General features: G+C 47.7%; 1 protein-coding gene and 1 pseudogene across 2 annotated transcripts in view; one reads left to right on the forward strand and one right to left on the reverse strand.

The window, feature by feature from the left end:
* The window catches only part of LOC102726318 (serine protease inhibitor Kazal-type 4), a 45,430-nt gene extending 20,431 nt beyond the window's left edge, over positions 1 to 24,999 (forward strand). Inside the window, exons 1-4 of one of the 2 annotated variants that reach the window (XM_081803071.1) lie at positions 17,985 to 18,116; positions 22,089 to 22,129; positions 23,510 to 23,622; positions 24,859 to 24,999. In XM_081803071.1, the coding sequence (XP_081659197.1) occupies positions 18,062 to 18,116; positions 22,089 to 22,129; positions 23,510 to 23,622; positions 24,859 to 24,904 (255 nt within the window). In that variant the 5' untranslated portion in view covers positions 17,985 to 18,061 and the 3' untranslated portion in view covers positions 24,905 to 24,999. Of the gene's footprint in view, positions 1 to 17,984; positions 18,117 to 22,088; positions 22,130 to 23,509; positions 23,623 to 24,858 lie in introns of those variants that run through there. The other variant, XM_081803072.1, reaches the window with a different exon arrangement.
* On the reverse strand, positions 931 to 6,738 carry LOC115944187 (large ribosomal subunit protein uL11 pseudogene; annotated as a pseudogene).
* Positions 25,000 to 26,096: the final 1,097 nt, after the last annotated feature.

Below are 26,096 nucleotides of genomic sequence, written 5' to 3' on the forward strand. Positions count from 1 at the left end.
ACCTGCAAGCTTCTCAGGGCAAGCCATGTTCTCTGTGTCAGTTTTAGAAGGCAAAGGGAATGGGAGAGGAAAGAAAAGAAAGTTTTTCTCTAACCCCCGGAGCCAAAGAAGGCACGGAGCTCAGAGGGGGTGAGGAGATTCCTGCTTTGATAATTTACCACATGACTTCAAAATAGCACTTTCAATGACACATTTCCTCTAAATATGTGTCTTAGGCTCCTACGAGGAGCACAGTTTATTTAAAGACTCAATTTGAGACAAATAAGGAGAAGAAAAACACCCAGGGTCCCTCTGGGGTATTTAAAAATGGAAAGTGGAGAGAAAACTATATACAGACCAATTCCTTCCCTCTGAAGACTCTCCACCCAGGGATGAAACTCGACCTTCTTCACAGGCTTCAGACTGCCATATACTTGCGTCCCTTCTCATCAAGGCTCACGGCCACCAAGCCCAGTCCTCCCACACCAAAGACACTTGAATTCAGAAAGGAATTTCCAAAGGAGTTAGAGGTGGGAGAAGAGCTCCCCTCCATCTAAAAGAGGACAGAATGAAGAATCTGGGACATGAAACTCCCCAGAGATTGAAATAAAATTTGTCTCAATTGTGAAGGACCTGAACAGATGACTCCCAGAAGAGGGCAAGAGGATTGAATATCTCTTGTGAGCATGAATATCTAACATTAATATTAACTAAAGAAACGTAAAGAAAGCAAGATTTCATATGTATGTGGGCATGTGCGTGGCACGCACGCGCATGCGTGCACACACACACACACATTAAACCATAATACCCTGTGTGAATCAGGGTGTCCTGAAATGGTCTCAAGTGGAACTGTAATTGGTACATTTCTGAAATCATTGGGCAATAGGTCTTAAGAGCTAATAAAACATTCATGCTTCCCCTCCACATACACACACACCCAAAGGAAGATGTGATTTGACATCAATTTATTTCCAATTCTGATCATCTATCCTAAAGGAATCATTTGAAATACAAAAACAAACAAAACAACAGCAAAAAGAACACTAATCACAAATACTAATCACAAAGATATTCATCCTTATGTTATATATAATAGTGAGAGACTGAAAAATGCCTGTTAAGTCCAGCAACTACAGAATGGTTGTTGGTTAGACATTTATAGAATGTTATTTATCCATGCCCAATTACATATTCTGCAGAGTTCTTCCTTGGGGGATGCGCTGGCAGCAATAATTGTCTGGCACGCAGGCTGCAGGTCCTTTAGGAGAGCACCCTGATTGGTCCCCCAAGTCCAAAACCTGGTTCTCAGCTTCTCAGGATCAGAACCTGGCTCTCTTAGTGCACCAGCTAGTAGCAGAGTCTTGGTGAAAGACTTTCACTAATACCACCCAAGGCTTATATAGCCATCAAAGGCCGATCTATTAGATCACAGTGGATGACATCCCTTTCCAAACAGCAGAATATGTGTATCCACTGCCAAGATCTGTCCCTCAGCTGATAGTGGGATAGATGGTAAAAAAAATCAGATTACTTGGTGAGCTGCATGTCTGAATAAAAGGAAATGGGTAATCTTGAGGAATATTTTTCAAGCCATGGTGAAGCTTGGTGAAGTGTCTCTGATCTAAAGGACAGACAATTTCTCTAGTGACTGAAACGCTAGTTTCTCTTCCTGGGAGAGCAGGGGCTGCTCGGTGACCAGTTTGCTTTCTTGCACCTGCCTTTCCACGCTCATTGCTTCTCTTTCTATGAATGCGGTTCCATTCTCAGCAGAAGTGACTGACCAATCCAGGGTGACACCATCTCAACCAATCATCCTCCCTTCTCTGGGCATACAGACTTGGGATTGTGCTAGTTATTAATCTGTTGCCCCTAGGCTCCATATTTAGCCTTCATTGTCTACTCTACAAAAATAGAGTAGAGCATCTCAATATTTTTTCTTTGCTAGCTGACAAATGTAAAGCTTTGCCAGTAGAAGTTCCTGGAGAGATATTGTAAGAGGAATTTTCTTTCCTGATTGAGGTGTGTTCTGTTCAGCAAGCCCCGTGACCCCGGGGCACCTGACTCAGACAGCGTGGACAGCTTCTCCAGTATCCAGCTCCTGCAGGGCAAGTGACTTCTCTAGCATCAAGTTCCTGCAGGACCAATGGTGTCTTTAGCATCAGTTCCTGCAGTGCATGGTGGCTGGCATCCTCCAAAGGCCCACAGCTTTCCCTGGCACTCTTCTCCACTCCCTTTTGTAGAGCAGCAATTCCAGTGAACACATCCCAAGCAAGTTCTGCCAGTGTAGCCCCAGTGTGCAGTCTCTACTGACCACTGAACCACAGCCACACCCTCTCCCATAAGGTTTTATTTATTTATTTATTTATTTATATATTTTTTTCCCCATAAGGTTTTAGATCACCGCCCTGGGAGTGGGGGTGGGAAGCCCTGCCCTCGACGCTCTGTCTCAGCTCCAAAGAGACTTAACTAGGACAATCTGATTCTGAGAGACATTGCACCTCCTCTCATGATATATTAATTTCATTAGAACATTTCGAGTTTGAGAGATATCCCCTTCTGAAACATTACTTATAAAAGCGAAAATGAAAACTCAAAAGTCCAATAATAGATACATTTTGAAAATTATTAATGTGCTTGTTTCTTTCGCCTTTCCCCTCTTCTGCACAAAGCAGGTGGGGTGGTTATCTCCATCTGCCCGTTCAAATCTGCTGTCCACCGTCTCCAACCTGCTCTGTGTGCTGGGAGGCTGACCCCTGTGGGCTATTTATTCCTCTGACTTCCAGTTCAGTTCAGCTAATGGGAGGCACTGGGAAGAGATCTGAGGGCAGGTGGAGAGATGTCAGAGTGATCACTCCCCTGGCTCCCTTTCAGCCAGACCACAGGGAGCCAATAGCTGCGATCCTTCACCGAAATTCCCGTTGGACAGTCTCTCTCCTGCGGGTAGAGCTTTTCCTGTTTCTCCTTCAGGACTAGGAGCAATGCCCTCCCACATCTCTAGTCCTGAGTGCTTTGTGGTTTCTTGTTTGTTATCTTAGCCTTGCTGGCACCTTTGTAAATGGTCCCCCCATTAAACTCTTCAGTGACACATCGAATAAACCATGTGTTTTCTGCTGAGACCTTGGGGGATTCAGTATCCATGAGAAGGAGAAGAGACCAGGGATTAGAATTTATTACAGAAGGCTTGCAAAGAGAAAGACTGAGGTTTCAGCCCTGCAAAATAGAATCATGTAGTAATAAAAAGCCTTAAAGGCAGGCTGTTTACATTATTTCTTAGGGGTGCCTAAGTGGCTCAGTGGGTTAAGCATCCAACTCTTGATTTTGGCTCAGGTCATGATCTCAGGGTCGTGAGATTGCTTAAGATTCTCTTTCTCCCCCTCTGCCCCTCCCCTCCTTTATTTCTCTCAAAAAAAAAAAAAGTTATTTCTTTTAGAATATTTTTTAGTTAGACCCATGGTTAATTTTCCCTGTTAAGTGGGTGCACATTGTACAGGAGGCTAGAATAGCTAAAGAATATAGAAATCACAGTTTTTCTGCACATTCCCAGTTGAAGTGTGATATAAATCTGTCACCACTACAGGGACATGGTTAACTAAATGATAGATGGATAGGATGGAATATTAATGATAACAGCAAATTTTGATGAGTAAAAGCTTATAATGTACTGCCAAGTGAAAAAGGCATGAAACTTATAGTCATTTTGATCTCAACTATGTTAAATATGTACACATATATGCATAGAAAAAAATAATCAGAAAAAAACAAATCAAATCAAAAAAACAAATCAGAAAAAAAACAAACTTATAAGGAATACACCAAAATGTAAAGATGTTGCCTTTAGGTAGTGGGATTAGGGTTGGTATTTATTTTTTTTCCTTTATATTTCTCTTTATTTTCTAATCTTTCTGCAATGAGCATGAATTATTTTTGTAGCCAGAATTTTTTTTTTTCCTGGTCATCAAATGATCCACTATTGAAATATTTTCTTTGTAGTTTTTAACTAGCTGGGCATTCCATTGTAACCACTGTTGATGTCATCTATGATGTCATGAGCGTGGTGGCCATCAACATTGCAGCCCACAGATTGGGCAGGCCCCAGGATCTCTTTAATGGTTACAGAGAGTTGTCTGGCTAAAGATCGGTGTCGCATCTGTCGGGCGATATTGACAATCTCATCAAAAATGATATTTCCACTGTGCTTAATGTTTTTCTGCTTCTTTCTGTCTCCTGGCGGTTCCTTAAGGACTTTGATAATCAGGGCAAAGGCAGAAGGAACCACTTCAGTCTGCACCTGTCTGTTCTGAATGGTCTGTTTCACTGTCATCCTCAGACCCTTCCGATCCCTGGTCGCCTTGGCGATGTCATCACCATCCTTTTTTGGAGACAGGCCCAGGGGGCTGATCTTTGGGGCCAGGGCAGACGTGGCCCCGACTTCGCCACCGGTGCACCTCAGGTACACGACTTTGATCTCACTGGGGTCGAGCTTAGGCGGCCTGGTGGAGTTGGCTGGTGTGCGATGACTGAAGACGGTTACCTGGCCTCCTCTGAGCCGAAAGCCAAAAGCTGTAGCTAGAATTTTATTTGGTTTTTTAAGAGAACACATACATCATGTTCTACTCACACTATTAGAAACAAATCAGGCTGACCCTGGCAAGTGCCAGCCAAGGAATTTCCCTCCAGATATGCCTTGGCCTGATTAGTGTCAGGAACCTCAGCAAACAACTCTCTGAGTTAACTCTTTCTTCAGAAAAGAGTAGGAGGTGGTGAGGCAGGGACCGTTCTGATGAGGTCTACCTGTAGGAATGGGGTTGCTATAATGGATCCAATTGTCCTGAGCACTTGCTGTGGATATATGGGAAGTTTTTAGTCTTCCAGTCAGGGTTAGGTTGGGCCAACTCTGTGGGCTGCTGAGAAATAAGCTGAACCAGAACTAGCCCTGTCCTTGAGGAACAAACATGGGACTCTATGCCCAGTGACATGCACAGGCCACGAATGTTGTCCTTGGAGCTCGGAAAACATAATCGGGCCAGCTTATTCAGGACTAGGTAGAGACTTGTAAGCTGATGTCCCTTTTCCCACCCAGGTGAATGTGGTCCTGCCTTTGGGCCTTCGCGTGGGCCTTTCCTTCTTCTAGAAATCCCATCTCTGTCTACCAGATTCCTGCGGACTTACCTTTAAGTATCTAGGTAGAATAGCAAGAAGACTTCATCCTGGTGGATCCAGGCCTTGGCTGCTCTGTGCTGACCCTCTGAAGGGTCCAGACAGGCGCCCCCTGCTGGAGGATGCGTCACACGTGAGACCTTCTGGAGCAGGGCAGGAAAGTATGCTGAAAGGCTGTGCTGGTATTTCGATACTTCGTTTTGTTTTGCTGCTGTAGAGGAGAAAAAATCATGTTCTCTCTATCCTTCAGAGTTTTTAGCTGAGACCCCTGTAATAAATGACAGATTAACAAGGGAAAAAACCAAGTTTATTAACATGTATACTTCATGTGTACATGGGAGATACCCAGGTAGGGAGATGCCCAGTAAGTCCCTGAGGTGGTTTAGAATTCAGGATTAAATACACTCTTAATAGGGAAAGGGAAGGGGGAATGTAGACCTCGGAGAGGAGAGAAGATGATTTTTAGGAAAGATGAATGGGCCGTCAGAATAGATGGGAGGTATAAGAGTTTGAGACAAAAGTCTGTCTTCTGGGTGTGGTATTGACTTCTAGTCCCCTCTCCTGTTACAAGACAATTTTCCCTGGTGAATGATACCTCAGGGGAGGGATCTGTGATAAATGAGTTCCTTTTGGAGGATCCATGTTGAGGCAGATAAGAATTTAGAGAAAGTCTCTCTCTACATTTGCTGTTTTTCATGTGCCTACAAGTCAGCGTAATCAAATACCAAAGCGGCATGTTTCAGGATGGCCTGTTCTGCCACCCTTTGTTGTGGTTATTGATGCTGTGGTTTTCAGTTTCCCTCCCCTTAATTACCCCCCACCTAGGCTAGGCACCGTCCACCCATCAAAAGCCAAGTCTATGGGAAGAGTGTTCCCCCCAGGTCCTCACCAAGGCCTCTGGCCGAGGCCCAGCCTGCCTGCATTCTTCCTGTGGCCTGCAGGGCTCATGCCAGCAGTGCCCAGGGCCAGGCCCAGACAAGGGCATGACCTGTTAAGGGGGGAAGAGAATCTAAAACTGGACTGGTTCAGCCTCTGGGTGCACTTGCCCTGAACATCTTTGCTTCCTGATGGGTCAGTCTGCCTGCCATCAATCCTCACTGTACCTCCTCCCTCTACCAGTGTTGGGGATCAAGAGGAAGAAGGTAAAAGTTCTTCATACAGGGCCTGAACACTAGGCTGTGTGGCTGGCCATTTGCCTGGTCCAGACCTGGTTCTCTGGGAAGAGAACGGGAAATATCCTTTCCCCATTTGAACCCTGCTCATTCCCTTCCTCTCAGTCTTTGCCATTATATCTACCCAGTTGTGGCAGATATCTAGGCATATATATATATATAATGAGGTATGGCCTCATTATCTGTTCTTGCTCCCTGATGACATCCTGCCACTTCCCCTGGTGAATCAGTCATTGCTAGGTGATGGCAAGGAGAGAAGAGAAGACACTCGTTCCGCATACCAGTCTTCCCTTCCTAGTCGTCTGTCTGGCCAGGCCTGGAAACCACTAGGTCAGCCTTTGGCCAGGGTACCACTCAGAAATACATTTGGTTCTGTTGACATTCTTATCCAAAAGTATGCTCATTTTAAGGCAGCACTTCTCAAGCAGTAAAGTGTAAAAGTCAAGTATCTGGGGATCTTGTTAAAGCGCAAGGTCTGGCTTGCTAGCTTTAAGGTGGAGCCTAAGATTTTGTCTTTCTAACAAGCTCCTGATACTGCAAGGATGTAAAAGGGACCCAGTCTCGTATTCTAGGCTTAGTGAGGTATTGCTTGGTCTGTGAAGATTATCAGAACTCCAGTGTCAGAATTAATCACTGAGTTCCATTGTTTCCCCCAACATCTGGCTCAGACCTTGACATATCTTCTGACAGTCCGACTTGACTCATCTGTCCCCCTGCTAGCCTACGGGTCACTGGGACAAGTAATCTTTGTAGCCCTATTACCTAGCATGGTGGGTGCCCAACAGTTTTTTGAATAAATGAAGGAACACATTAGTGGCTTTTGAAGGCAACTTATAAAAAATGGAGGTCGTTAATAGCTAGGACATTTCCTAAACTGTGTTCCTTGAGATACCAGTTCTGTGGGGGTGTTAAAAGATGTGGTAGGTGTGGTAGGAAGTTTCTGTAATCACTTAAACTGGGAAATGCTGGATTAAAAATAGACATCCGGGGGTGCCTGGCTGGCTTGGTCAGTAAAGCATGCAACTCTTGATCTCAGGGTTGTGAGAGCCCCACATTTTTTTAAAAATAAAAATAAAATATTTTTTTAAGATTTTATTTATTTATTTGTTTATTTATTTATTTATTTATTTATAGCAAGTGAGCAGGAGGAGGGGCAGAGAGAGAGAGGGAGAGAGAATTTCAAGCAGTCTCCATGCTGAGCATGGAGCCCCATGTGGGGCTCAATCTCACGACCCTGAGGTCATGACCTGAGCCAAAATCAAGAGTCGGATGCTCAACTGACTGAGCCACCCAGGCACCCCTAAAAATAAAATCTTTAAAAAAAATAGACGGGGCGCCTGAGTGGCTGAGTTGGTTAAGCGACTGCCTTTGGCTCCGGTCATGATCCCAGGGTCCTGGGATCGAGCCCTGCATCGGGCTCCCTGCTCAGCGGGAAGCCTGCTTCTCCCTCTCCCACCCCCCTGCTTGTGTTCCCTCTCTCGCTGTCTCTCTGTCAATTAAATAAATAAATAAAATCTTTTAAAAAATAAAAAATAAAATAAAATAGATGTCTGAAGAGCTTCTCAAAGCCTTTAATATACTGATGGTCATTGCCAGTGTCCAAGAGAAGGATCCAGTAGGCAGCATTACCATTACTTATTTGACCTCAGAAGACTTTCCTCAGAAGCATCTTATAGGGCTAGTGTGCTGAGGAATATACTTGTGACAGTCGTCACTCTGGGTGTTCATCTAAGGACTGTAGATAAAAAATTACATGGGAGATCTAGAGAGAGAATAGGTCCTCCTGAGAAGAGAGGATATGAGAGCCAAAAAGAGAGACTGAATCATCGAACTTTTAAGGTCTTATCAGCCACTGTGGGACTGTCCTTCCTCTTTTGGATTCCCAGGGAGGGAACTCCCTCTTCCTTCTCTGATGCACTAGAGTGGCTGAGAGGGAGGCCAGGAAAGCTAGAGAAAAGAGAACCTGGATGACTGCTTGGAGCTCAGTCCCCTAAAAGGCGAAGGGCTCCAGTATCTCCAGAAAGAGCTTTACTGCAGCCAAGACGCAAGGGGGCAGGTTTTAAAAGGGATCCCATACAGCAAGTCTGTGGCTGAGATTAGGGTTGAAATAAACTGGAAAGAAAGAAAGGAAGATCCTAGAAAAAGGCCCCAAGTGAATCCCAGAATTCATTTACCTTAAAATAGTAGATCTCAACTAGATGCAACTTTGTCCCCATCATTGGACATTTGACAATGTCTAGAGATGTTTTTGGTCATCACAACTGGGGAGAAGTGCATCTAGTGAGTAGTGACCAGGGATGGTGCTAAACACCCTCTAATGCACAGGACAGCTCCTGATAACAAAGAATCAGAAGGCCAAAATGTCATAGTTCTACTGTTGAGAGGCCTTGCTTTAAATGTGGTTCTGAAATGTCACCTTTAATTTAAAATTTAGGATGTTGCTTAAATTCAGCTGTTTTACAGCAAAGAATTGGGGAAAGTTTATTTGGTAAAAGAAAATCCATGATGGGCGCCTGGGTGGCTCAGTTGGTTAAGCGACTGCCTTCGGCTCAGGTCATGATCCTGGACTCCCGGGATCGAGTCCCGCATCGGGCTCCCTGCTCGGCGGAGAGTCTGCTTCTCCCTCTGACCCTCCTCCCTCTCATGCTCTCTGTCTCTCATTCTCTCTCTCGCAAATAAATAAAATCTTTAAAAAAAAAGAAAATCCATGATCATCAATGTGATGGTCCAAATCTTAGTCAACAATACTATTTTGTAAGCTTATATCATATCACAAATAAGAAGATATATTTTGCAAGGAGCTATAGAAATAAAATGACCCATAACAAATATTTCCCATAATTTAAAAGTTTAAGATGTTGCTCAGATTAACCTGTTTTAACTCCAAGAATTGGAGGGAATTTACTAAGTAGAAGGAAATAAAGAGATACAAATAATTATTAAGAGTAGAGGTGAGAAGGATCCCACTCCTGGCTATGCAATTAGAGAAATTCTTACGCAGGTGCATGAAGAGACATGTAAGAGGATATTTTATCACAAAGTTATTTGTGATTGTTGGAGTGCTGGATGCAGTGAGGCATCCATCACTGGAATATTCTACCGCAGTAAGGAGCAATGAGCCAGATATACACACAACGTAGATAGATCTTTAAAACACCGTGGTGAATGGGGGGGTGGGAAGGGAGAGTAAGGAACAGAAAGAGACCTCCAACAGGATACTATTGATTGAAATTAAAAATACATGCCCACAAAACAATGCCTCATGCTTTCAAGAACACTCACAAATAGAATGATTCCCAAATCTTAGACATTACACAACCTTTGCGGTTGGACTCAGGCATTAGGCACCACTGCCACCTGGTGGTAGCAACTCAAAATTGAGGCATAATTCGGGTTGGTTTTTTAGGTTTTGTTTTCGTTTCGTTTTTTGTTTTTTGTTTTTTAAGGATTCCACTTGCTCTAAATCTTTGCCAATACTTGATATTGACTGTCTTTTTTGTTTTAGCCCTTGGCGAGTGTGTAGTGATATCACAACATAGCTTTTTTTTTTTTTTTTTTTAATTTTATTGAAGTATAGGGACTCCTGGGTGGCTCAGTTGGTTAAGCATCTGCCTTCTGCTCAGGTCATGATCCCAGGGTCCTGGGACCGAGCCCCACTTTGGGCTCCCTGTTCAGCGGGGAGCCTGCTTCTCCCTCTCCCTCTGCTGCTCCCCCTGCTTGTGCTCTCACTCTGTCAAATAAATAAATAAAATCTTTTTAAAAAATTTTATTGTAGTTGACACACAGTGTCAGGAGTGCAACATAGTGATTAAACAACTCTATACATCATACTATGCTCACAAGTATAGCTACCATCTGTCACCATACAACCCTATTACATTATTGACTATATTCCCTATCCTATACCTTTTTTAAAAGTTTTTTTTTTTTAAGTAAACTCTATGCCCAAAGTGAGGCTCAAACTCATAACCCCAAGGTCAAGAGTCATGTGCTCTACCGACTGAGCCAGCCAGGTGCCCATCTATGCTACGCTTTTTGTCCATACGATTTATTCATTCCGTAACTGAAAGGCTGTATCTCCCAGTCCACTTCACCCATATTGTCCATCTCCTCACCCCTCTTCCCCCTGGTAACCATCAGTTTGTTCTCTGTACTTATGGGTCTGTTTCAGTTAAGGTTTTTTATTTTTTAAAAAGATTTTATTTATTCATTTGACACAGAGAGAGAGAGCAAAAGCAGGGGGAGCAGCCAAGGGAGAGGGAGAAGCGGGCTCCCTGCTCAGGACTTGATCCCAGGACACTGAGATCATGACCCGAGTGGAAGGCAGATGCTTAACCAACAGAGCCACCCAGGTGCCCTGCAGTTAAGGTTTTTTTAAGATATAGTTTATTTCCTATGAGATGCACAGATATTAAATGTTAAATTCCTTAACTTTGGCAATTGTGTACATCAGTGTCATTATCACTATAGACAATATAGAGAACATTTCCATCCCTCCAGAAAGTTCCCTCTACCCTTTCCTACACCTTACCCTAAAAGCAACCACTGATCTCTTTCTGTCACTATAAATAAGCTTTGCCTGTTGTAGAACTTCGTGTCCATGGAATTATACAGTGCTCCACCCACATCTCCTTGGCGCTCACCATTCCTGTGCATACCCGCATTTCCATCCTCAACCCCTGCAATCCTTTGGCTGCGGGCTTTCTCTGGATGCTCGGAGACATGAGAGAGGCAGCCCATAGTGCCAGGGAGTTAAGGACCTCGCTCTCGTGTTCTCAATCAGTGACCGATGGGAGTTGGTGGCTATACACCCCAGCTCCCTCACCCCTCAGTGGGGATAACTGAAAGGAGTTCCACACAGTGTCCCGTCCATCCCTGGTAGGACTGAGGCCTGGTTTCCCAGTGATAACCTCAGTGATGCACACTATTGTTTCTCTTCTCTCCCCGCCTCACTATCCTGACTCCTCTGCCAGTGCTTCCCGGTATCAGCTCCAGGAAAACTGCTTGGAATTTAATATCTCAGGGTCTGCTCCTGAGTGAGTCCAACATTAAGTTAACTACATCCTCTTCTGGAAAATTCCCATTTTCTGCATAAGTTGGCAAGAATCTGTTTCTGTTGCTTGCAAGTCATGAATCCTATCAGAATTAACAGTGGTCTGAGGGGATGTGATATTGCACTTGGCCATAAGAACCTATAGTCTTTTTAAAAAAAATTTTTTAATTTAAATTCAACTTAGTGGGGTGCCTGGTAGCTTAGTCGGTTAAGCGCCTGCCTTGGGCTCAGTTCATGATCCCAGAGTCCTGGGATCAAGCCCTGCATCGGGCTCCCTGTTCAGCTGGGAGCCGGCTTCTCCTCCCTCTGCCTGCCACCCCATCTGCCTGTGCTCTCTCTCATGCTCTCGGTCAAATAAATAAGTAAAATCTTTTAAAAAAAATTTTAATTCAATTTAGTTAACATATAGTGTATTATTAGTTTCAGGGGTAGAATTTAGTGATTCATCAGTTGCATATAATGCCCAGTGCTCATTATATCAAGTGCCCTCCTTAATGCCCATCACCTAATTACCCCATCCCCCCACCCACCTCCCCTCCAGCAACCCTCAGTTTGTTCCCTAGAGTTAAGAGTCTCTTATGATTTGCCTCTCTCTCTGCTTTCATCTTATTTTATTTTTTTTCCTTCCCTTCCCCTGTGTTTATCTGTTTTGTTTCTTAAATTCCACATATGAGTGAAATCATATGGTATTTGTCTTTCTCTGACTGGCTTATTTCACTCAGCATAATAGTCTTTTTTCTAAAGACCATCAGAGCTTTGAAATGGGAAGAAGAGGGTCTCATGAGCCTTTGTCTTTCATATGTAAGCTCAGAAAACTTGAGTTCTGAGCTATGCCTGTGTGAATGGAACTCCTTGGATGGCACATGACCAGAGAACACCAGGTCTCTTGTGACCCCAGGCCACTTATAGAGTGAGGACTGACCTAAAAATTCTTCCTGGTTGATGATCATCAAGCCAGGATCCCATACACTGAGAGAGAAGGCAGTACTGAGTCACTGTGAGTCCTGCACATGGGCTTGGGACAGCTTTTGGACTGAAGCACCACATCTAGGTCTTGGAGGAGATGCTGATTTCTTGGGGACCCTGACAGGTGGGCCAAGAATTAGAAAAATTGGTCCTTGGAATAGAGTGCCACCTCTGTTCCCATACGGACAGAGCATAGAGTGGTCAGTGGCTGGACCCACTGGGCCAACTGGAGCCCAGCCTGGTCCTCAGAGCTCTCTGAAGCCCTTGAGCCCAGCTGACAGAACCTGGAACTGGGCTCCTTGCTGTCCTGAAGTTGCATCCAGTCCTGGATGTATTCATATAGTCAACACACAGGTGCCAGGCCCTGCAAAGAGCACTGGGGATATGGGGTAAACTGGACGTCCTCCCATTCCTCTCTGTAAGGAAATATAGGACATAGTCACATAAGCAAGAAAGGACCATGGGACATTATACGTACTGCTGGGATAGATGTCTGTACAGATGAGGGCCCAAACTGGGGAGGCTGAGCACCCAGGAAGAGAGTCCAAGGGAGGTGGTAGAGGAGCATGCCAGGCAGAGGTGCCGCATAAGCAAAGGCTTGGAGGAATAAGAACCTGGTGGGTGGTTCTGTCTGATGGAGTTCAGGGTTAAGTGGTCGGAGATGAAGGTAGAGAGGCCAGCAAAGGCCCAGTCATGGAAGAACGTGTATGCTGATGAATTTGGTTTTCATCCTTGAGTCAATAGAGATTGAATAATATTAATTGAATGGACTAATAATAATTAAATAATATTAAGCAGTGGATCATGTGGTCATTTTTACATATCAGAAAGATTGCCCTGGAAGAAATATGGAGGATGAGTTAGAGGAAATGTAGAGGAGGTGATAGATATGAGAGAGGGGGAAGAGGTGAAATCAGAAAGAATGAAGAATTAAGGACGAGTTCAGGGGGATGCCCAGGTCCGCCAAGGGCACCTGGATGATAGTGGCACTGTCCACCTGGATGGAGGCACGGGGACGTAGGTCATCTCTGGGTGGAGAGGAGATAGCAAATTGACTTTTGGACATATTGAGGGAGGGGTGCATGGGCTATCTCTATTACCATTTCCTTTACTGTCCTGACTACAGCATTTTATAAGTGCCTTCGTAAATTTATAAATGCTCAGTGTCCGTGTGCCCATTCCACCTCCCCACTACTTGTGAACTGCAAGCTTCTTGAGCATAAGGACCCATTTACCCCTCATCGCTGTGGTCCCAGGACCTGGCACAATGACTGGTGCCCAACAATAGGTGCTTAATAAAAGTCTGTTGAGGGCGCCTGGGTGGCTCAGTTGGTTAAGCGACTGCCTTCGGCTCAGGTCGTGATCCTGGAGTCCCGGGATCGAGTCCCACATTGGGCTCCCTGCTCAGCGGGGGGTCTGCTTCTCCCTCTGACCCTCTTCCCTCTCGTGCTCTCTGTCTCTCATTCTCTCTCTCTCAAATAAATAAATAAAAAATCTTAAAAAAAAAAAAAAAGTCCGTTGAATGGTAGGGCGGGTGCCCCCACAGAGGAATGACTTCAGTTTGTTGCCATCACTGAGTCCTCCTTGGAATCAGATCCCAAACAAGTAGATGAAATCTACCTGTAAAGGAGTAGAGGGGTGCCCTTTCCTTTCACTGCCATTGTGTGGGGGCCCTGCAGTTTGTACCAGGCAGAATGGGAAGCGGCCAGACCTGGGACATGGAGTCAGGTGGCTGAGGAGCCCAGGACAGGACGGGCTGTGGAGCTGGCTTTGTCCAGACCAGGCCTCCTGGGATTGGGTGCCCATACCTGGGCTGCTCATCGCAGGTCGATGCGCAGGTGGGGACACTTGAGGTTGGAGGAAGGTGCAGCAGGATGTGGGCTGAGGGGCCAGGAAAGATGGTCCAGAGGCAAGCTGGCCATGTTGGCCGTGCCATCTGGCAGGCCCAAGACCTGCTTGAGGTCAGTTCATCCACCTTAAACCAAACAAGGCCATTGTTTCCTCCACCCATCAGCAGGACTGGTGACTCAGCTAATGGATCCTGCATTGTCGTCATCAAGGAGGGGCTGTATTCCATGGGCATCAATCCAAGACTTAGAAGGAAGAGTGAAGGCTGCTGGGCGAGGCTACAAAGCGTTAGCATGCATGTCCCAGCCCTCACTCTGACCTGGGGCAAGACCAGCTCCCCTGCCAGAGCCCAGTTTTAGGGCATCTCTGTCTTTATCGTATTGATCCCAGCACTTGTGTAGGTGCTTAGGGCTTTTAGTGCTTGGCCTCTGCTCTGCTTCCAGGAATCCACGCTCAAGCTGCTTCCTTGGCATCACAGTGTCTGCACACATCTCACCTCACACTCTCCTCTTCGGGGTCCTCACAGCTGCCCTGGGAGTCAGGCTGGTGATGTACATGTCAGCGGGCCCATTTCCCAGATGGGAGAACATGCACAAGCCCAAAGGGAGGAAGGGATGCACTCAAGTTGACCCAATGAGTTGGTCTGGCCTGGGATCTGAGTATGAGCTGGCCCTCTCCTCCTGCCACTCACTTCCATGTTCATTCTCCTCTAACCACAATGAACTCCTTGGTATTTGCTTCCTGAGCATCCCAAGCTTGCTTCTGTCCCAGGGCCTTGGCCCTGTAGTTCCTCCTTTTGACAGACCCTTTCCCCAGATCTCCGCAGGACTCAGTCCTTCTTGCTTGCATGATTCAACAGCTGCTTAGGAAGCAGAACCTGTATACTCAGTGGGAAGGCAAACAGGGTCACAGAGAGCTTCTGGATTGCACCGCTGGAAGGTGGGATGTGGGGCGGGAAGCAGCGATCTGATCTCCCTGACCGTTCCAGACTCACCACATGCCCCTCTCCACTCGCTGACCTCACTTTAGCTGCATTGGCCTCTCTGTTTTCCTGGATGTGCCAAGCTTCTTCCAGCCTCAGGGCCCTCAGACATTCTGTTCCCTCTGTCTGCGACACTGTTCCACTCTGCTATAGCCTGCCCCATGCACTCACCCCTTGGCCTTCATTCTCCAATCCTCCCAAAGCACTGAGTGTGTCTCATTTGTGGGACTTACTCCAGTGGTGATGGGTTCTGCTGCTCATTTGGTAGCAGTCTCCCACTTGATGACAAGCTGCTTGAGGGCAGGAATTTGTCTGACTTATTCTCTGCTATGCCCAAACACATGGAGCTTAGCTGCATATTAATCTCCTGTTGAGTGAATGAATGGATTCTGGACTAATGAATGAGGTTTATTTGGGTACACTGACGTTCATAGGGGTGCTGTCCAATAGCAGTTGGATATAGGAGTCAGGCTCATATTTTGGTGGGAGGACATATTTGAAGTTCGTCACTATGAGTGAATCTAGGAGGTGCTTGTGCGAGGAAAGAGACTTTGGGTAGGGAGCATAGTAGGTGGGCTTGACGCCCCACAGGCTGCCCTTGATTTTACTCTGAACTTCAAAGAATGCAGAATTCAAGCTTCTTGATCCCTTGAAGCAGCTAGAACCATCAGCAGACATTCCTGCCACATTGATAAAGGTCTAAGGTCCAAAAACAAGGGAGGTGACAAACTCCTTTGTTTCCCCTGTCCCCTTCTCACTCTAACCTGGATCACAGGCAGACAGACCTGGGAACCAGATGAGAAATGCAGAGAGGCCCAAGAGCTTCCTCAGGCGGAAGGGTGGGGGCAGGCAAAGGGCTGGACCTGCTTAGCCTGGAGGTGCTCACCTAGGGTTCATGCAGGTGCAGGAGGCAAGAGACAGAGCTGGGAACCACCCCCCACCCGACCCCCCGAACCGGCAAGGAGTCTCGGGGAAGTGGACCTCTTGTATGAGGAAGGACTCAGTTCAAGGCCATTTAACAATGAAACTGGTAGGTAGTGAGCTCCTCATCCCTAAAGGTTGAATGACTTCGTGATGGGGCTGCTGTAGGAAGGTTTGAGAGAAAGATGGTAGACAGGACCTAGATGACCTTTAAAGTTAACTCCCCACACTTTATGAGATGTTTTTGCTTTAGGGCAGGAAATCATCGTTAAATATTTGCTCTGCCTGGCTAAGCAATGAAAGGGTAGCTGCCACCTGCCTCAGAGGCAGGCCTGTGAGTTTCCTGAGGAGGGGCAGGAGGATCTTGAAGCTGAGTCACAGACCTGAGGCTGGGCTTGGCTGCAGATCTGGGGCCTCTATCAGTTTGTAGGGCTGACTGGCTGGCTGCCTAGAGCCCCCAAAGGGGCTATTCTTGAATAAGAATCCTTCCCATTGACTCATTTAACTTACAACTTACCTGTAGGCTTGAAATCTTTCAAAATAAAAAGAATTTTAAAAAACATTGAAACTTTGATTCATGTATTTTGGGAAGAGGCTCAGCGTCTGTAGTAATAAATTCTCCCCAGGGAAATTGAATCTGTAGATGGAGCTAAAAATCACTAATCTAAATTAATTAGAGAAATGCATATATAATTAAAATTTTATTATTCTATTTATAAATCAGAAATTCTTTGAAAGCAGATAACCAAATATCTCGTTCATATATATTGTATCAGTATGGGGAAGTTTTATTTTTTTATTTTTTATTTTAATTTTATTTTTTATTTTTTTTAATATTATTTATTTATTTGAGAGCGAGCAAGAGAGAGCAAGAGATAGCACGAGCAGGGAGGAGAGGGAGAAGCAGACTCCCGCTGAGCAAGGAGCCTGATGTGGGACTTGATCCCAGGACCCTGGGATCATGACTTGAGCCTAAGGCAGACACTTAATGGCTGAGCCACCCAGGTACCCCTGGGGGAGTTTTATATACTGATTTTTCTTGAAAAGAATCTTGTCTGTATTTAACCCATTACAATGCAAATGGAATAAAATACATGCAAAACATGAGGGCATCTTCTTTTTTTTTTTTTTTTTATTTTAGAGAGTGGGAGGGGTGGGAGGGGTGGTCAGAGGGAGAGGGAGAGAGACAATCTCAACCAGGCTCCATGCCCAGCATGGAGACCAACATGGGGCTCAGTCTCACGACCCTGAGACCATGACCTGAGCCGAAACCAAGAGTCAGATGCCTAACCAACTGAGCCACTCAGCTGCCCTGAGGGCATCTTTATGTTTTATTTTGCTCCCCGCCCCCTGTATCAATTGTGCCCTTTCATGGTGGGAAAAGAAGAATGAAAAGAACCATTTTCATTTATATTTACACCTCACTTCATCCTCTGCAAAATGCTTTCCCATCTGCTGTCCCCACTGTCACTTCCCAGCAGCCCCAGGAAGGAGGGGCTGATCAGGACCTCCACGTGGTGCAGGGGTAAACGGGCCTCAGGAAGGAAAGCTTCTTTGGGGCCGTCGCAGTTGCTTGGTGGCAACGACAAAGGAGCCCATGGCTCCAGCCCCTCTTCTCTGCCTCACCCCCTTCCAGTGGCCGCTTTTCTTTTTCTCTTTCCTTCTGATCTTTCTCTCCTCTTTCTGTCTCTCTGACTTGGTGTCTCTGTTTTTCTACTTCAGTTTCCCTCTCCCTCGTGCTCCAGCCCTGACTGGCGGCAGCTTTGGAGGTTGTCCAAACTTTGCCTCACTCTGGAAACCTGCCAGCTCCACAGGCACAGCCCCAGGCCCCCACAAGCTCAGCATCTCTGGCGCCACGGTGCAGATACTACTGTGAATGCCGCTCCCAGCCTCCCCATCTGGCCCTAGATAAGATAAGGGTGGGGATCAGCCTTATAAACAGGCCCCGGCTGGCTTGGACCACATCAGCCCAGGATCAGCATGGCCATCCGCCTGTGGGTGGTCGCCCTGGCCGCCCTCCTCATTGTGGACAGGGGTAAGTGGACAGAGCCTGGATTCTCTGAGGCTTGGTGTTGGTAGATGGGCCTGTGGTGGGGGCAGAGACAGGGCCTGGAGCATCCTGTGAGGCCTCGGTTTTCTGCCTAACCCTTCTTTCTGTACCTCTCCACTGTGGTGGGAAAAGCCCTGGGCTAGGAGAAAAGAAACCTGGGTTCAAATCCCGACTCTGGCCCCGAATTGCAAAAGCCCCTCCTCTCTTGGGGCCTCTGTTTCTCCAGCTGTAGCATAGGAAGTCCTAGTTCAAAGCTGCTCTAAGCGACTCCTCGGCGAGAGATGTGGGGAGCAGCAGGGAGCAGGCCTATCTCGGGAGAGACAGATAAGTCTGCTGGCTGCCAGGTGGTGGGTGCTGAAGGAAGCCTGGCCTGGGTCCTCTGAGCTCCTGTCTGCTGTGACAGGCGATGCTTGTGGGACTGACAGCAGCTGTGTGAGCCAAGGGTAGCCCTTGTCCCGGGCCAGACACATGCTGGAGTGGGGCCTTCTCAAGGCCTGGAGCACCTCTGTGGCCTCACACTGACCATGTATCAGACATTGTTCTGGGCCCTTAAGATGTATCAGTGAGCAAATAGAAAGAGAACTACCCTGATGGAGCTTAAATCCAGTGGGGTAGGTTGGAAGGGAATGGACAACAAGATAGGTGCAGTGTTAGAAGATGATAAAGGCTAAAGAAAAAAATATTGGGCAGGGTGAAGAGAGGATTGCCACGTTAAATCAGGGGGTTCTCGGGCGCCTGGGTGGCTCAGTTGGTTAAGCGACTGCCTTCGGCTCAGGTCATGATCCTGGAGTCCCTGGATCGAGTCCCGCATCGGGCTCCCTGCTCGGCGGGGAGTCTGCTTCTCCCTCTGACCCTCCTCCCTCTCATGCTCTCTGTCTCTCATTCTCTCTGTCTCAAATAAATAAAATCTTTAAAAAAAAAAAAATCAGGGGGTTCTCTCCTAGAGCAAGGCTTGAAGGGGGCAAGTGAGTGAGCCGTGTGGATATCTGGGAGAAGAGGGTTCCAGACAGAGGGGACTGGCAAAGGCCCTGAGGTAGGAGCATGGCTGGAGCGTTGGAGGTACGGTGAGGAGGCCAGTGTGGCTGGAGGGGAATGAGAGGCAGGGTGCAGAGCAATGGTAGAGGAGATGACAGAGGCAACTGGGAACTATACTGGGTAAGGCCTTGAAGGCCAATGTGAGAACTTGGCTTTCCCTCTGAGTGAAATGGGAGACACTAAAAAATTTTGAGCAGGGGTGCCTGGGTGGCTCAGCCGGTTAAGCGTCTGCCTTCGGCTCAGATCGTGATCCCAGGGTCCTGGGATCGAGCCCTGCATCGGGTTCCCTGCTCGGCGGGGAGCCTGCTTTTCCCTCTCCCACTCCCCCTGCTTGTGTTCCCTCTCTCGCTGTGTCTCTCCCTGTCAAATAAATAAAAAATAAAATCTTTAAAAAAAAAAAAAGGAATTTTGAGCAGAGTTGTGTGTTAAAAGGATCACTCTAGTTGCTGTGTTGAGAACAGACTAAAGGGAGAAGCAGGGAGACTACTTAGGACCCTTCTAGAAGGCCACTGACCTCATGGCCAGTCCCACTCCCATTTCCCTAGCTGAGAACATAGTCCTAGGGGCTGGGGCAACAGAGAATGGGTCTGGGGGCTCTGGCCCAGCTAACCTGCTTACTCCCAGCTTGGCATCCATTCCCATTCCCTGAGCAGTTGTCCCATTGGGAACACTGAGGAGGCCTGTCCGGAAGACAGTCCTTGTGCCCATTTCAGATTCCTGCCGGGGCTGAGTGAGGACAGGGTTCAAGGGCAGGCTGAGAGTAAATGCAACCTTTTCCCACATCCTCCAGGAAGAAGCTCTGATACCACAGGGTTCTGCACTCCGCCTCCCCACAATGCGCTTTAGTCGTCAATTCCTGAACACCCACTATGTTAGGGGCATTGCCACATGGGAGCAGAAGCATAGGAGCCCCAAGGAACTCAGGTCCATGAGAGGCAGGAGTGACCCAATGAGTGGGACAGCCTGTGGTGGTATGAAAGAAGCTCTATGTTTGTGGCCCCAAAATTCATATGCTGAAACCCTAATCCCCAAGGTCATGGTATTGGGAGGTGGGACCTTTGGGAGGTGACTAGGTCATAAGGGTACAGCCCTCATGAACAGGATGAGTGCCCTTATAAAAGAGACCCCACAAAGCTCCCTTGCCCCTTCTACCATGTGAGGACACAGTAAGGAGGCACCAGCTCTGAAGCAGGAAGAGGGCCCTCACCAGACACCAAATCTGCCAGCACCATGACCTTAGACTTCCCAGCCTCCGGAACTGTGAGAAATCAATGTTTGTTGTTTATAAGACACCCAGTTTATGGTTTTTTGTTCTAGCAGCCCAAATGGACAAAAACTGGGGCCTAAATCCAGGTCTGCTCGGGAAACCCTGGGGGACATCAGGGAAGACTTCACTGGGAAGTAGCATCTGAGCCTTGAAATGAAGATAGAATCAGTAGAAGGGGGATGAGGACGTTTCAACTAGACGGAAACAGGATAAGCCAAAGCAGAGCCTGTCCTGAAGAATGAGCAGACAGGAAGAGCAGAGGCATAGGGACATGGGGAGTATCCTAGGAAGTGAGTCCAGGAGGAAGTTTTCAGTCAGCTCATGCAGGGCCCTAAACATAAGATAAAGGAGCTTAGCAATTACAAGGAGCCGTGGAAGGCCTTTATATTTTTTTAATGCTTTTTTGTCCCCTAACAGCTATGTACCATGAAATAAATAAATCTATCGGTTAAGCATCTGCCTTAGGCTCTGGGATCAAGCCCCACATCGGGCTCCCTGCTCAGTGGGGAGCCTGCTTCTCCCTCTCCCTCTGCCCCTCCTCGTGCTCTCTCCCTCTCTCTGACAAATAAATAAATAAAATCTTAAAAAAAAAAAAATACAAAACCTTTCTGGGGCACCTTGCTGGCTGTCGGTAGAACATGCAACTTTGATCTCAGGATTGTGAGTTCGAGCCCCATGTTGGGTGTGGAGACTATTTTTTTTTTAAAGATTTTATTTATTTATTTGAGAGAGAGAGAGAGAGCACATAAGGGGGGGAGGGTCAGAGGGAGAAGCAGACTCCCCGCTGAGCAGGGAGCCCGATGCGGGACTCGATCCCGGGACTTCAGGACCATGACCTGAGCCGAAGGCAGTCGCTTAACCAACTGAGCCACCCAGGCGCCCCGGGTGTGGAGCCTATTTAAAATAAAAATTAAAAACCAAAACAAAACAAAAACATTTCCAACACCCCAGAAACTTCCCTCATGCTGGTCAATCTCCTCCCTTACCCCACTCTCGAGGCAACCACTGCTTTTTTTTCCCCACCATAGATTAGTTTGGCCTGTTCTAGAATGTCACATAGAAAGCTGTATTTATCCCAGCCTGCCCTTGACCTTGGCCCAAGATGCCCCTTCCATGTAGTATGTTCCTGGGTAGGGGATGCGACCAGGTGAGGCACTCTGTTCTCTGAGAGTAATTTCTAGGAAGGGACTCACTATGAGTGGCCAATACTCCCGGCAGCTGAGGAAATGAGCACCCCAGTCCTGCCTGTGGGTGGGATGTGGGGAGCAGACCATGGCATCCACCACTGTCTCCTTCCCTCCCCGTTACACAACAGTGATAGAGCTGTGAAGAGGAGTTAAGATCATGTGTTCTCAATGCCTGGTACATACTAACTGAATTATCTTATTATGTGGGATATAACAATCCCAGTGGGATCTGACTAATAAGATCAGGCTGGACTGTCAGCTCCCAACTCTGATTTTGTGTCTCTGTTCTAACAACCCAAAGTCACATCAGCTTTCTGGGATTCCCCACAGTCTGGTGATTCAATACCTCAATGCCTCTCAGAATTCCAGACTAGGCAGGAGCTGGAACAGGTCTCCTGAAACAGTCCTCAGATGCCAGACCTGCGCCTAGAGCCGCCATCACCTAACTCTTGCATTTTTGCCTTTCAGAAGTGCCAGTGTCGGCGGCAAAACTCATCTCCCCAAGGATGGTAAGGCAGCCGCTTCCAGTTTGGGCCCCAGGGTGCTGTCGTGGCCTTCCTTCTGCATCCATGCTAGGAAGCCAGCATTTTTCTTCTGTATACTCCCGCTCAAATAACTGATGGCTCCAACGTGGCTAGGGTGGCCTCGTGAGCCTGCATGCTCCCCAGGTTAGCCCTTCCAGGCTGAGTTGGCCCAGCCCCTTTGCCAAGGTCTCAGACTTGGCTTCCAGGACCTCAAGAGATCTGCCCCAACCTGGTCTCCAGTGAAATCCCCTGCCCAGGCTCAGCAGGACTGAGCATGCTCTCTGCTTTGTGTAGTAAAGATGGACAGGCCACGGGGTTCAGGCCAGAGGTACCCTGGCCCCCCTGGTGTGTGCCAGCCTCCCCCAACCACACCCCATCGTTCATCCATCCCTTCACTCTGGAGGACAGACACCAAGTTGTCCCTGAACCCTGGCTCCACCTTGGCCCTGGGTCTGATGTCCCCAGGGATCCCAAAGCAGTGGTGCTGGCCTTCCTGAGACCCTCAACCCAGCCTTCACCAAGGTGCACAAGGAGGCTCAAAGCCACCTTCCCATCCAGCAGCCTAGCATCTTCACTGTCAGCCCATCAGACCCAGGCCTATTATTGTGCCAAAGAGCCAAGTACTTCTACATACATGATTTCAATTAACCCTACGTGAGAAGAATACTATTATTCATTTACAGTGTTTGCAGAGGAGGAAACTGAGGATCCAAGAGTGGAGACAGCTCTCACAACTTCACACAGCTCATCAGTGCAGAAGTCAGGCTCTCGGTCTTGTGACCACCGCCCCAGGCTGCCTCTTTCACCCCATCCTGTCCCATGCTCCGATCCCAGTCCTGACCCAGCTTCCACCCTGACCTCAGGCCTGCCCTGAAACTCTTTCAGACTAGCCTCATTTAAGACCCAAGCCTTGTTCCATTTCTCCAGCCTTCCCGTACCAGGGGCCTGATGGGTCATGTCAGCCAGGGTGAGTGGAGGAGCCCTCAGTGAGGAGGGGCCCCCTGGGAATGCTGGTGGTTCTGTCTCCAGGGGTCCTCATGAGGACCAGCAGCAGCGGTTCTAGTTAGACCCTCTGAGAAGTGTGTGAACCCGTCCTAGGAGCTTGAGGGCATAAACTCACCCGACACACAGACATATACCTGGATGCCCGCACACTTGGGTTCAGCAGACAGATACACACCTGTGTACACAGCCACAAACATACCAGGGGGCCCTGAGTGGTTAGTTTCATGCCCACTGGACCAACACTGGGGCCTTCTAGAATCTGGCTCTTCCCTGGGGCCCCTGACTCCAAGCAAAGTCCCTGGGTCCCTCCTTGTTGCCTCTGAATCTCTGAGTGCCCTCCCCACTTCCTCTCTTTCACAGCCCATCTGTGAGCACATGGAAGAGTCTCCTGTCTGTTCCCAGACATCCAACCTGGTCTGTGGCACCAATGGTGTTACGTATAACAATGAATGTCAGATCTGCTTGATCCGGCTGTAAGTCCACCCCACTCCTTCCCCTCAGCTTGCTTGGGTGGGCCCCACTTCCGGTACGTTCAAGTGTGAAAGGAGCAAGACTTGACCTGCCTCTTCCTTCACACACCTTGGACTGAGAAGAGTCCTCCGACATTGGCCCTAACAGAATGAGCACAAGTATATTTCAAAGAAAGCACATGGTTCTAAGTACAAAGCCACAACTAGTAGGGGGTTGGGGAGGGTGCAGAAACCCTGGGTTCTTTCCCTCGTTCTGCCCTTGACCGACTAGGTGACTTCATTTGTTCATTTATTCCTCCAGCCAACAATTATTTATTGAACATCTACTATATGCTAGGCACTGGGCATACAACAGGGCATAAACTAGACAGCAACCCTGGCCTTCTGGGGGCATATGGTTTAAGGAGAAAGCCAAGCTAACGGTCCACCAACTGTGTAGCATAGAATCAAGGCTCAGATGGGGGCACCCAGGGTTCTGTGAGTGCAGGGCAAGGACAAGGGCAGGGAAGACTTTCCAGCTCAGCTCTGAAAGATAAGTTGAAATTAGCTTGGAAAAAAAAGGAAGAAGGAAAGGTAATTCCAAGTAGTGAAATGAGTTTGGAAAGGTCTAAAAGGGAAAGAAATGTTTGTATTTGAGAAAATATAAGAAATTGGATATGCTGGAGTATAAAGTTTAAAGACTGAGTGGGGAGAGGCAAGAAATGAGTCTTGAGAGGTGAGAAGGGCCAGAACGTGACCTTGGTATGTCTGTTCACCTATTCGATCTCCTTTCTTCATTAATAAAACCCTTGGGCTGGGCCAGAACTAAGCGAGATCATGGAAGAGAAGACAGTCTTCAGAAGCTACAGCACTCTGGACAGAGAGGCAGGAGAGCGACAGGACACTTTCCTAACTTAGCTGGGAGGCAGTGAGGGTCTAGATGGTTTGTGGGGCAATGATGTCTGGTGGAGGTGTGGCTAGAGTTCAAGACAGAGTCAGGGCTGGAGACAGATTCAGCAGCCATCAGACAACATCAGACATCCCGGGAAGCTCAGATCTCCCAGGGGAGGGTGTGCAAGAGGGAAAAGCTATGGAAGGTGTGCCCAGGGACCCCCAGGACGTGCCCTGTATCTACAATGGGTGGGGGAGGTGGGAAGAGCTCAGCAGAGTGTCTGGATAGACTGGGCCAAGCAGGGTCCCTGAAGAGTTTGTTCCAGTCCCTGATGAGATGGGCCTCATCTTTGTCTCCTGTGGTCCTAGGAAAACCAAAGAGGACATCCAGATCCTGAAGGATGGCAAATGCTGACCCCCATAGCAGCCTCTTAAGTCATGAAACTTCAGGCTAGAGAACAGTTTTGGGAGTGGAGGATGTGACATGAATAAAAGATCTAGCCCAACTCAGCCAAGTGAGCCAGTGTCTTTGGGGACTCTGGTGAGGTGGTTGGTGGTGGGTGAATGTGGTGGGGATTTTGCCCTGACCTCCCTATTTTGAATCTGATGTCTTCTCCATCGCTCCAGTGCTCCTCAACCCTGTCACATGCTCCCCTAGAGGTCCCAGGTCTCTTCTGCTTCTTGAAGAGGTCAGCCCCTGTCCCCAGCACATTTGTCTGCCCCAGCCTGTTTGTCAAGAACCTAGGTGACCTCTGTACCTTCTGCCATTGTCAGAGAGCAGGACCAGCCTTTGGGAGAGTCCTACACCCCTCATGGCCTTCTCCTTGGGTTGTACCAGCACCCCAAGTCTTATACACACACACACACACACACACACACACGCTGATACTACTGTAGCTAATATTTAGGTAGTGTACACAGTGTATCTGAACTACTTGTTAAAATACTGACCTAGGTCTGTAACAGTTAAAAACAGCTGCCCCAAGCCTTTGAGTGTCCCCCTGCACCTTGGCCACCCACAGCAGGATGACGTCCAGACCCTGCTCTGTTCTTTTGGTCACCATCCATTCTGACTGTTAATGCTGGCATTGGCCACAAACCCAGGCATACAAAGCACACATGTGCCTATACAATGGCCCACAAAAACACACAGCATCCAGAAATCCCACCATAGAGGCCCTAGCCTATGGTCCATGTCAAATAACCCTCTTTTGGCCAAAGCAAATAGAAGGAGCCACTTGATAATTGTGGCAGAGGAAAAGAATGTGGAGAGGGGCCTGGCCAGCAGAAGCAGAGCCACATGGATTCAGATTCCCGCTTCAGGGTGGGCAGACAGAGCAGGAAATGTACTGTGGGAAAACACACTGGGAAGAAAGATGGGGCGGGGAAGGCAGGAACCAGCATTCCCCAGACGACTGAACCGTGGATGTGGGCAGAAACTGTTGCTGATAGATCTGCAGGTGGAAGGTCATCTATGGGCTCTGCTACTTACTGCTACTGGTAACAGAAACTTTTACTCCTCTCCTGCATGGGAATGATGCAGTATTAAGTTTGGCGGTGAGAAACCCAAATGCCAAAATAACAGTGGCTGAAACAGTTATTTCTCC

Source organism: Leptonychotes weddellii, chromosome 14 (genome assembly GCF_054177405.1).
Source record: "Leptonychotes weddellii isolate Sample4059 chromosome 14, ASM5417740v2, whole genome shotgun sequence".
NCBI classification, from domain to species: Eukaryota; Metazoa; Chordata; class Mammalia; order Carnivora; family Phocidae; genus Leptonychotes; species Leptonychotes weddellii.